Raw genomic sequence first — 13138 nt, 5'->3', positions numbered from 1 at the left:
ACTGTAAAGGGTGGTGGATGGAGTAGGTGAGCGGGTGAGGGTTTGAAAAAAATCTCATTAGAGTGGTCGAAATGGCAAATTGGATTGCAAGCAACATGAACGCAACAGTACTCTCATTCTAAAAACATCCGCTCAGTTTTAACCCGATCTCAAAGCCCACCCGCGCACCAAACTATATAAATATAACTCTCCCTCATCTGTTTATAGTTGGTTATATCATATACCCTTATGCACAATTGTCGTATGAATTATTTTCAACGAACCCTAAAAGCTGCGATAAAAATTTCTGAAAATAATCAAGAAAAAATAAAAGCCGATAAAACACTTTTTAAAATCACCGTATAACGAGAAGAATGGGGTAAAAAATTATTAAATAAAACAAAGTAACACGATAAAAATGCTATGCTACAAAAAATATTATAAATGATAAATAAGTAACTGGTACTAAGATTACAAAAAAACTTTTCGTCCAACTATGTTTGTTTTTAGTGCTGTTATTTATTTGACATCTCTGTGAAATAAAAGGTTGTGCATCTGATTATTGTTGGCCTCGTAGCGGATTTTGGACGAAAAAGAATCGTACGAGGTATTTTTAATTATCAACATTTAAGTCTTTCTCTTTAATCGTTTGTTCTGGCTAATTTATAGGCTGTGTTGGAGTGTAAAAATGGATAAGCTCTCAGATGATCCGAATCGTGAGACGTCGTCTTGCAAAAGTTGTTTACTGACCTCTCGGAAACGTGGGTCACTGGCGTCCTCAATCAGGGATCTCAGAAAATTATCTCTCTAATTTGGCAGCGGGTTCACTTTCGTAATGAAACATCAAACATAATATCATTTTTCGTATCACTTTAGAGTGATACAGAAGATGATGTTATGGAATCTCAACCGGGCACCTTTCCGTGGCAGACTGTGCCTGTGCCCGCAAATCTGGAGTGCCACAAACCCCGAACAATAATTCTAATGATTTACCTTTCTCAAATCGGATCAAAAACCTACCAAACTGTTTGAAACGGTTGTAGATAGGGGTGATTACAGTATACGGCTAATCTGTGCCAAACAACTTCGTGTTATCTCGAAAAACATTTAGGTTTACAAAAGAATTATTGTTTGTGAGCAAACATGCATTGGATATACACTAACTAGGATGGATGAAAGGGCATTTCAGATGGTCAGGAATTTACACTATTCAGTTCCGGTGGACATGGTCAAGGAGGAAATTGCGGGACATAGGCATAGTCCGAAGCGTAGTGAATGCACATCATCGAGAAACAAAGGATTCGATATCAACATTCTTTGTAAACCTTGAACCTCAAGAAAATAATAGAAATATTTTTAACTTGAAATATATCGCTAAGTGTTGTGCTACGATTGAAACACCCAGAAAGCCTCTCGGTCTGGTAGAGTGCAAGCACCAGCAATACGGCAATTCTAAAAACGATTGCATGCGACCCTTCCGCAGTGTAAAGTGTGAAGATGGCCATAAGATCTTGGGTTGTCCAAGGAAGGACAGAAGCATTCTAGCCATTTGTTCACTCCGTCAGTCGAACCACTGATTGAACTGCAAGAGTTGCAGAGAATATAGGGAAATCCTTGGAAGGAAATAGAAACAAAAGATGTATCATACTTCTAAGAATACTGCTCGGTTCAAGAGTTTATGGACCGACAATCGTCTTCCTTTCACTGAATTAGTGCCAAATTTTCCCCACCGGGACGAACAACGACTAGGCACCTTGCCAATTGCAATAGTCTCCGCGATTATATGCTGCGGCGGTTGGACCTAACTGTGGAGATACTGAGGATAAACTGGAAAAACATAGAATTCTTAGTCAGGGAGCCTAATAGGTTTACACACCCAAGTGATTACCAAAATCTTCTGGTGGCTAGATTTCTTAAGGTTCTGATGTGAAACATCAATTATTCAATTCAGAATTTTAAGAGTGTGAATTGATCTGCTTTTACGTTATTTTTAATAACATTTTAAACTTATTAAACTAACTTAACAGAATGTAAATATAACCACACAACCATTTCCTTTATTGTTTAAGTTTTAAGGTAAATTATAAAAGAAAAATATAATTTCTTCCATCATTATCAGATATATTTTTGTATCAGACTGTAATAAAAAAATGCGTATAGAATATTTTACTCAGTACATTTTAATTCTGTTTCAAGTTATCTCCTTTTTTATTATTATTATTATTAAAAACAAGTTTCATTCATAAACATATTTCATTGATAAAAGATTTTAAACAGAATTTTAAACAATATTGGTCATAACTTAAATACAAAAATGTGAAAGTTTTTTAAAGATCTTTGAAATTGTACATGAAATCAAAAATTTCATTCAGTACCATCAGAGGATTTCGTACCAAAAATATGCATTTAATCTTGAATAGTAAGTTTTATTTGTAGTTAAAATTGTGTTAAAAAATAACCGTAACCTGTTACTCTGAATTTTTTCTTTGAGATAATCAATTGATTTTAATAGTGCTTAGAAATACAATTTAAACCAAAAGCCGAGATTGAATTGAAAGTTAATAAACCTAATTTTTCCTGCCATTTCTACTTCATGAAAATTGTTTCTACATGAAAATTTTTCATTAACTGAATAAACGGTCTTAAAAATGTAATAAACTCGTATTGTAATATAGTAAATACTTTGTAATCTTCTCTCGCGATGTGCTTATCATAGCTAAAATATATCATCCATATTACGTTAAACTCTTCCAGTAAAATTTTAGTTTCACTGTATTATATAATTTTATGATGTTAAAAAAAGTTATGAATAGAAAATACATCGTATCAATAAAAATCTAATAAAAAAGAAAATCTGACTAATAAGTTTTCGTGCATTAATTTTGCACAATTATTATTTTTACATTAACTAATTAAAAGATTTCTATCTTTTTTGGTTCACTTAACTCAGAATTACATGTTATACAAACGTATTACAAATTATAAACAAAAATGGAACGACGATTTTAAAAACAACAAAAACAGCTTTAAAAACCATCCGTCTCCAAAACAGGCCACAATAGTTTTCAGATCACCTTGCTGTTGTGTCTTACCCACCGGGTTGGTCTAGTGATGAACTTGTCGTTGCAAATCAGCAAATCATCTGATTTCGAAGTTCAGAGTTCTGAGGTTCAAATCTGAGTAAAGGTTGTTACTTTTATACGCATTTGAATACTAAATCGTGGATACCGGTGTTCTTTAGTGGTTGGTTTTCAATTAACCATACGTCTCAGGAATGGTCAACCTGAAACTGTACAAAACTACATTTCATTTACATTCATACGTGTCATCCTCATTCATCCTCTGAAGTAATACCTTACGATGGTTCGAGAGACTAAACTGAAAAAGCAAAAAAAACAACGCTGTTGTGCCTTAGATTACCTTACTATATACAGGACGTCTGTCAATTTGATTGTTTTTGAATCTGTTTTTAATTGGCAGTGGTATATATATATATATATATATATATATATATATATAAAAATATTACTTTAAAAAATAAACAAACCACATCATCATAGTTTTTAAACTTCTCATCATAACGCTTTCAGTTGCTTTTGCAGTCATCTTCAGAGATTGTTGCTTTATTCTCACCCACATTTAGTGTCTTTTCCTTTTAGTTAGAGTCTACGTATTGAGATTCAATATTTTAGTACATCGCTGTTAAACTTTTATTCAAAAATTAACAGCAAAACATCGATATGCTAAATGAAAGATCCAAATCAAATTGAATTCCATAACCATACACTAATAACTTTTATTCATTTCTACAAATCAGTTGTTATCATCAGCAGCTATAATTGGCCGCAAAACCAGTTGATAAAGTTATGATATTAATTTTAAAATTTTGTATTTAATAAATTTTATTCGTCGTTTAAATAATTTTCTATGTTTCACGCTTTTTATTTGCTTATGCCCTGTAAAATAATATAAGGGAGAGAAAGTGATACTTAAATTCTTACAGCTAAACAATAAAAATTATCAGAAGTTACAAATCTTCTATTCTGCGTAAGTTTGTCACATCAACACTCTAATTCTCATTAATCAATAATAAACGGACTCAGCAGAATAGAGTGGATTAGAACTTTTTCATTCGTCAAAAGCGCATGGTGTTTTATGTTCTACAGCAACAATTTTATTATAATAATTTTAAATACCTTTCATTTCATAATATTCATAAGTCGAAGGTACATAGATTTCATATCACTTAAATGACCATTTTTATAAGAAAAAAACGATTAATTAAATAATGATTTAAGTAAATTTAAATTTTCCTATCTTATGAGTAATAGTAAAAATTTAGTAAATTGAAATGATCCCAATTATTCAATTTTGTGAGATTTTTAATTCATTCTTTGTTATATGTTGTATATCTTCATATTTTAAGATTTATTTTGCCTATTTTATTAAATAGGATGCAGATTAATAGTTTTTATATTATCTTTATTTCAGGTTTGCAGGACAAAAATACGACAACTAAAATATATAGTACAAACAAGCCTTTGGATAGACTATAAAAAAAAGGCTGACAAAATTAATATAGCAGGATATGGGTTCAAACTAAAAACTTTTTGTCACTTTATTTATTACATCAGTATTAGTATTCAGCTTTTTTCTTTTTATTAGTAAAGTTTAAAGTAAAAATTTTGATTTCATCATGAAAGTTTTGAGACTTTTTTTTAATGAATCCGACCAACTTAAATAAATGAATAGAAGATAAAATCACAAACAGTCCTTTAAATTTAAATATACATTGAGTACATTCAAAGTTATCCACGAAGAATGTAACAAACTCTCTGGACATGTTCTACTGGGAAAAATAGAAAATTCATATAAACATAGGTTCGGAAATACTTCGTTAAGTAAGATTCCACCCTGATTTCTGCGCTTTCAATAAAATTAAACCAGACTCTAATTCTTGGGACCCAATAAGGGGTAAATTAGTGGTTTATATGGAATCAGATCTACAAATTGTAAATAATAGGTCTAGAACCGTTTTTTAGTTTCGATAAATTTGGGTTAAAGACAAGATATTGAGGACTATTTTATATTTGGCGTAAGATAAATTTCTTAAATGAGTAAAAAACAAACAAAAGATTTAAACAAACCATGTAGAAAATTGAATTATAAGAAAAATGGTATGAATGAAGACCTAGGAAACTTATAAACGTAGTAATTTCGAAGTTTATTAAAAACAAAACATCAAAATGTGACAGATTTTAACTTGGTATTAAACGAAATAATATATTCAATAGCGCAAAACAAAAGAATGAATTATTATAGGAAAATAACAGATACAAACATTGACAATAAAACTAACTTCCAAACAACTAAATAAACTGTTGAAAATATCCTATGCCACAATGGATACAACATTCTGCCCTACGAACAGTGTTTTCAGTGGAATTCCATATTTCAACAGTGTACTTCTGTATTAGGAACGCAAATCACAATATCTGTCCATAAATAAAATAAAATTTAAAACCTATAACCGACATTAAAAGAAAATCCTTGAAACACGCCCGATTACAGAATCATACAGCAGCAAGGGACACTGTCCAGGCTCTGCGATTCGAAGGGAGAATTGTGATACTCCCGCCACTTTTGCGTTCCGTCTGTATAAGTTGTATGGCATTGAGAATTACAATAACTGACTATTCTCTTGTATTATACTTTTGTTCATATATTAATGGTTTCAATCCCACCGGTATTAGTCCAAAGGTACCAAGTGATTTCGATACCTCTTTTTTGAGAAGTATTTGATTGGTCTGCCACGTCCAATCCATTTGTTTAAAACAATCGTATTTAAGTGTTGTCTAACTGCTAGAGAAAAGCGTGGAGTTGTCTCAACTTGCTGGAAAATCGTCTGCCATCTTGTTATCACAGGAATATTTTCCAACAGATCTGGCAAAATATTCTGCAAAAAGTTTAAGTATGAAGCACTAGAAACATTCTCAATGAAAGTAAAGAGTTGCTACGATACTTTGCCTATAATACCGCAAATTTTTACATGAAACTAGTGTTGAAATCCGATATAGACAGTACCGTGCGAATTTTTATGACTCCGAGTAACTGTTTTTTTTCCACTTTGTGTAAATAAGGATTCAGCTTTAAACAAAATAGAATCCAACAGTTGTTCAAAACAATTGTTCAAAATCGAGTAACAAAAGTTAAATCGTGCAGGAAAATCTGTAGAAAGTGAATTATGCATTTTTAAAAAAATTAAAATATGGGGTTTATTTTTTCCAAGTATTCACCACACCTTACTTTTTATTAAACGAGTGCGGTAAAAAATTCTTCTGGTACTGATACCTGGGCTACGTTCAACGTGATGAATTATGTTTTCTTCTTCCGTGACAGGATGTTATTCTTGCCGGCGTTGTAGCCTGGAAACCTTCTAATCAGAAATCTTTTATATTATGCTCGCTGTGGGTTGTGCAATGGAAATGCACAACCCATAAGCAAAAATGATTGATTATTCTTCATTGGAAAATTTATAAGACATTTTTAAATAATGACATACGCTCACTTATATAAATATCTATTGCTGTTCAAATGCAGGTGGTTCGGTGGATTTCTATCCTAATCGACATCTTACACAGTTTCTTTATGGACGTGGTACTTTTCAAGATAGGTTGGCCAGATTTGGTTTGATTAATTCAGACTTGTGTTCGGAGTATAGGGCCATCGATGTTGTGCGCCATCATTTTGTTGTCTCTTTTTCTTTTTTTCTGTAGAGATGGAGGGATCCATTTTACAGACGCCAAGACAGTGTTGGGGTCACTAATAGATTCCGCAAGATGTTATTAGTGCGTATATACTCCTGCGCACTACCGACTAAACTTCCACCTCTGGCTACCCACCCTTCCTGGTACTGCTGGTGTGCATTTCATCAGGAAGCGGGTAATATCTCTCTCTTATATCTATCCCACATACGAAGCTGAACGTACCAAAGTAGCTAGACAGTTTGCGAAATCAATTACGGTTTTAATTTTCAAGTTAAATGGTAAACCGAAAGAGAATGGAAAATATTTGCTAGTTTCCTTAGATTCTTGGCCCTACAAAGGATGGCTGAGGAGGTCTGATGCTGTTGTAGATGTATAGATAGAATTGCAGCCCGGGGGGCTAGAGGCCCGACTGGGTGTTTACCTCGCCAAGATTGGCGTTTTGGCATCGAACCCGGCTAGTAGAGATATTCGCTGTCAGGATGAGAATGGATGTGTGGAGAACTCTGTGATGGAGCTGCGGTGTAGGCATTGACCTCACTCCCGAAAGCGGACCAGAGCAGAGAGAGATATGTTTTCGTTAGAGGCTTATTAAATCTGTGAATCTGTTTCTTGATTTTTAAGTAAATCAAGACGTTGAATAAATTGAATTGTAGAAAAACATTGTCATTGTTTCGATCAACACTTGTTTTGTTGGTATGAGGTTACTTATTCTGAATGTTTAAAGATTCAATCAAGTAATGATCATAATGCATATTCTAACTGGAAATAGGAAGAGTTTTTGTTTGAAACCTTCGGTGTTAAAGGAAGGCGTGGGAATCGTGTTCCGGCGAATCAGTGAATTTGATAGTTTAGTGTTGTAAGTTCTGGTAGGTGGTCGTGTTTGGAAGAGTTCTTATGAAGGCGGTAGTAAGTTGTGTAAATACACTGATGGAAATGTCTGCCGAGTCATTTGCATTGGTGGTAGTGGCCTACTGACAGAAGCCAAACTGATGAGTTGTGTTATTTAGTTTAGAGGGTCTAAAAGACGACCTCCGATAAAGCCCATCAGGGCTAGGAATGAAGGAGGTGATGTGGCGACCGGGATCTTCACAAGGTCTTTCCCTACGGGGATCAGGATTTTCAAATACAATACAAAAAACTTAATCTTTAGAATCAGCTGTTAGTATTGCCAGCTTATGAAATAAATTATATCAAACAAATTTAGATAAAACTAATTTTTAATAAGCTTTATAGTGGTCTAATAAATTGTTTTATTGATGTGTTACTATATTTGATTTTTCATTTTTTGTTAAATTTCGAATGTTTATTTTTCTAAAATACTTAATCATTTTGTTTTGTAATATTGAAATTCTTTTCGTTTAATGCCTAGTTAAAATTTGTCATAATTTGATATATACTATTTTTAATTAATCAAAAATCTTACTTTGTATTTAAAATCTTTGTATTTTATTCATATCGTTTTACTTAGAAAAAAATTCCTTACAAGTATTATCTAAAACATTTTTATTTAATAATGTTATTTTACGCCAAAAAACATAAAAATAGTGTGTTTAATGAACTCGATGTTTTGTCTTTTATTCCAGATTTCTAGATAACTATTAAAAGTAGAGTTCTGGGACCTCGTTTTTCCAATTTTTCAGGTCATATTTCATACAAAACCACAAATTTACCCGTAATTTGGATTCCAAGAATTACAGTCTGGCCTAGTTTTACTGAAGTCGCAGATATCAGGACGAAATCTTATTCGCTAACGAAGCAATTTCGTACCTATGTTTATATGAACTTTCTTCTTTATTTTCACCAGCAGATTATTTCCTAAACGTTTTTTACATTCTTCATGAATTACTCTGTATTAATGTGTGCGCACGCACGTTAGTGTTATTTAATAGAATATCCTTTCAGCACGAAGATCATTCTTCTAGCATGATCGGTTGTATTACCACTGACGTTTCTTGGTTATTACTTCTATTACCAAGCCAATGTAATTTAGAAAAGAGAACTGAGATATTTCCGAAGAAATTTATTCACTTTACCAAAACTACATGGAATAAGATTTATTACTTTTGGGAACGAAACTGGCTTCCGTTAATTACATCCAAAACACCTTTTCTATTCTGCAAGACCTTGTATAATGCTTTAAAATATCCCCGATGAGGTTCAAAGATATTCTTATAATGTTAGCATAATAAATAACTCTGAAGATTTATTCTTAATTTTTTTTAAGTCGGTTAACTAATTTAAAAAGTTTAAACAGGTATGGTGCTAGAAACCTTTTAATGACAGAAAACGAACTTGTTGATAGGTATTGATAAAAAAAATTCTCTGTTCCTGAAAGAATAACCGTTCCTACACAAAGAATGTACAAATAAAAAACATTAAAAAATTAGGATTTTGCAATTCATTTTCGTACATAAAAAAGGGTTATCATATTTGTAACATGTTTGAATGTTAGATGAGACAGGTTATTGATCCTGAACTGAAATAAAATATTCTTTTAATAATTTTACAAATGTGAGAAAAAGTAAGAATAAAAAGGTGCATTTAGACCTGTTATTGATTATATGTACTGAAATAATGTGTTTTGAATTTACGCATTTTAAGCGATGTAGAAATCTTTAAAAAAATTTATCTTACAGGAATATCATTTTTCTTAATTTTCCTACTTTATTATGTATATTAGTAAAAAATAAGCATCAGCATGTTGCGCTGATAATTTAATTGACTAATATGATCAGAATTTAGTGCATACGACAAATTTTTGTATTAAAAGCAATAAAATGTGAAAGCAAGACCTACATCAATTTTTGTTTTAATAATAATTTTTTGTTTTTATTTTTAAATATATTATTTTTGATCGAGCCTATCTGTCGCTTTACACTTTTTTTTATTTGATATTTTCTAAAAGACCAATAAATAATGAAAAAACAAACATTAAATAGATATAAATCTGTAAAAGATAAAAGTACATAAATATCTATAAACTGCCTACAAATTAAAATAAAATCAAAATTGCTAATTTTAATATTTTAAAAGCATGCTCATTTTATATTTTTAATTATTTAAAAGTAAATTAATTACTTATAAAATTACCTGCAGTAATATGGTGTGAAGGCGTTGGTGGGCTAGGGGGCGGAGCCCCTGGTGGTGAGGGGGGCGGTGATTCAGGATCTACCAGCGGGGATACTGAACCTCGTGATGAGGGCCCGCTCCAAGCTTCTCCTGTTATTGTTCCTCCAGCGACTCCTACGGTCGTAACTCCCTCCTCAAAAGATTTCGATACGAACTGCGTCAATTGCTCCATGGGGTGTTTCAAACCCTCAGTTAAGTGTCATCACGCATCATGATCCGATTAAAAATTTATCATCACACACTTTTTATTAAATTATTTAAAATAAAAAAAATGTTCTGATGAGCTTGATTCACAAATAACTAAAAAACAATGTCGTTACTCGTATTTATACTCGTGTGCCTCTCTTCGAATTTCTTCTAAATTTAAATATTTTCATCCACTTTGATCTTGAATCTGGTTTAAAAAAATAAAAAGCGAGTAATATTATTCAAATATTTTTACCGAGTTTGTATTTTCTTTTTTTATTTATCTTAATGAAAATGAATTAACGATATAAAAAAAAAGTGATAAAATAAACTTTAATACTACCTATAACTTAAACATTGGCAAAATCATCGCTCAAAAATGTATTTATGGAACGTCGTCAGACATTTAATAAGAAGTTTCATTTGAAAATTCTGTATTTTCTTTCTTTTAGGCCGTAATTGACATTCCTACATTTCCACGCTTCTCGCTTGTTATCTGTATACTAAAATAAGCCTATATCTTGTATATTTTACTAGTTATTACTAGGCTTTATATAGCTTCTTATGAGAGCTAAAGCAGCCAACTGGTTGTCAAACTGCGATACACTGTTTATACCAACACAGAATGAGTATGCAGTTTAATTAAGCGGTATGACCCACAGAAATATATATATATTTTTTATTAATGTTACCAGTGCTAACTGAATTGCAATAAGTATGAAAATACATTTAAATAACATACTAATATGATATTTAGTTAAATTGATTATAAATAATTGTTAACTTGCTTAAAATTATTCAAGATTTAAAATAACAACAGATGTTACATTTAACATATTTTATTAAAACAAAAAAGTAATAATATACAGTCTACCTTTAAAAACGATAATAAAACGAAATATACACAAAATAATAAAAACGCGATATTTCTGTAAGTAATAAAATATATTCCGAAATAGATAATTAAAAATAGATAATATGTTTTACTAGGTAAAAAATATAAACAAAAGATTTTGTAAAAATCTATGCTACGTGAAGATTTGTACTAGTGATGTCATTATTCTCTCAGCTACTTTAATTCTCCAAACAGCGGGAAAAATGATTCAGTTTGTCGTTAATAAGTAAATATGTCATTTATGACTGATTTTTTCCTATTTTTTAAATGATTTATCCTTTAAACTATAGTGGTATTGTAAAAAAAAAACTGAAACATTTTTTTAAAAATCATTAAAGAGAATCGTTATTTAAAAAAAAAATTATTTCCGAGCTTTGTGATTACTAATATGTTTCCAAAACAGAGTTATTATAAAGGGACTTTGTTATTAAAATCACGATTAAAGTTAATTTTTTATAAGCAATTTAAAAAAGAACTATGTAAATAACAAAAAAAATATTTTTCTCTTTTGTTAATTAATTAAAATATTAATCATTCGTTCATTATTGGATCATTCATTCATATTATGCTTAAATACGTTTACAAAACGTTTATTTCAAAAGTAAAATTAAACGATTTATATTAATATGATTATTTAAAGTAAAATTATCAGATACAGAATTAAAGAAATACATAAAAAGTAAGTGTAATAATAATAATAAATGAAAAATGGATAAAAAATTGGATACTAAATGATAAATTTAAATAACAAAATTTAATATTATTTTAAAATTTGGTTTAAAAAACTCGTTTTATAGTATTACGTAAATGTTTACGCATTTTTATTTACTCTTTCTATAGCCATATTGACGCAATGTATTAAAGCTAGAATAGATGTGTGATTTGAAAATCCTGAAGGAAGAAACAACCATTGAATTATGTGGCTTACAAAAAACAGAAAGAAATGTTCTATTTGAATTTCATAACGATGGAAAATAAAAGATCTAATATATTCAGCATTTCAACCTTAGTAGAATTTGTGGTCCTCAAAACTGAATGCTTCATTGGACTGAAAAATCTGATAAAGGGATTACTCATGTACAATCCTTTCAAAATTTTAAAACAGATTACATATAAACGTATTTATCTGTTTAAAATCGCTTTAATATTTTGGACTATAAATAAAATCTATTCCCCACATAGAAAATATGTGTATACATATATTTTATACATACATCGCTCTTTTTTTAAATTCATTTTTTTTTTAATTTTTTGTTGAATTAATGTATTTTATCACAAACCCAATTAATTAAAAGAAAGAAAAAGCCAATTTTTGTTTAATTATTATAACGACACAACAACTTTACAATTTGTTCAGCAAGATAATTGAACAATAAGTAAATAAGATCTACATTTGAACTAACATTAAGTAGTCACAGACCCAGGGGCTGGTGACTTAACGATAACAACGAAATGAAATAAAAGAGCACTCCGTACAGCCAAACCATAAAGTCACTAATTGATACTATAAGGCAAACCAAGAATATTGTTCCTTAGCAATCTTGAAAAATCACTAATCGTGTGATCCAATAAATTGACCGCCAAATAATTCGGGTGCCGATCCAGACGATTTTGATACCGTAGGCTGACCAGAGAGATTTCCTGCAGAACGGTTCGCAACTTAATCATTATATATGAGGCTGTTGCTTATGTACCAGGGTATGTTTAGCATTTTTCGCCATGTTTTTGTCTGGTAGCGTTCAAGTATGTCAATTGTGGGGTATATCATTGCACGCTGTACCCCACAATTCAAGCCCGTAAGTTCAAACAGGCTTCAAAACTGATTTATAAATTAATAATTTACTTTCTATTGAAAGCCGAGATCTATATTCTATCAGCCAGTACGTGCTTTTAAACTTGAGATTTAACTGTTTCCGCTTAGATTTGATTTGTTTCACCAAGTCGTCGGTCAAGATGAAAACCCAAATATTTGCAGTCCTGAGATCTTGGAATCGGAACATCAAAAGTTTCATCTAAAAAACCTACCAGATTCGACTGAATTGTATATATACAAAATTTATATATAATATATAATGTGTATATAGTCAAATTATTTGGTTGAAACAAAGAAAAATGTAGAAATTGTATTTTTAAAATAAAAATATATGGCCCCCCCAACCTGTATTAAAAAGGACCTTTGCCT

At 30.8% G+C, this 13138-nt stretch overlaps 1 protein-coding gene across 1 annotated transcript in view; it reads right to left on the bottom strand.

The window, feature by feature from the left end:
- Positions 1 to 10047, bottom strand: part of LOC142320980 (short stature homeobox protein 2-like) — a 53886-nt gene extending 43839 nt beyond the window's left edge. The window contains exon 1 of the mRNA XM_075358979.1: positions 9837 to 10047. Coding sequence (XP_075215094.1) covers positions 9837 to 10047 — 211 coding nt within the window. The remainder of the gene's footprint in view (positions 1 to 9836) is intronic.
- Positions 10048 to 13138: the final 3091 nt, after the last annotated feature.

The sequence above is a fragment of the Lycorma delicatula genome, chromosome 3 (assembly GCF_047948215.1).
Source record: "Lycorma delicatula isolate Av1 chromosome 3, ASM4794821v1, whole genome shotgun sequence".
Classification (NCBI taxonomy): domain Eukaryota; kingdom Metazoa; phylum Arthropoda; class Insecta; order Hemiptera; family Fulgoridae; genus Lycorma; species Lycorma delicatula.
Note: the sequence above shows the minus strand (reverse complement) of the source record. Positions and strands in the feature narration are given on the sequence as shown.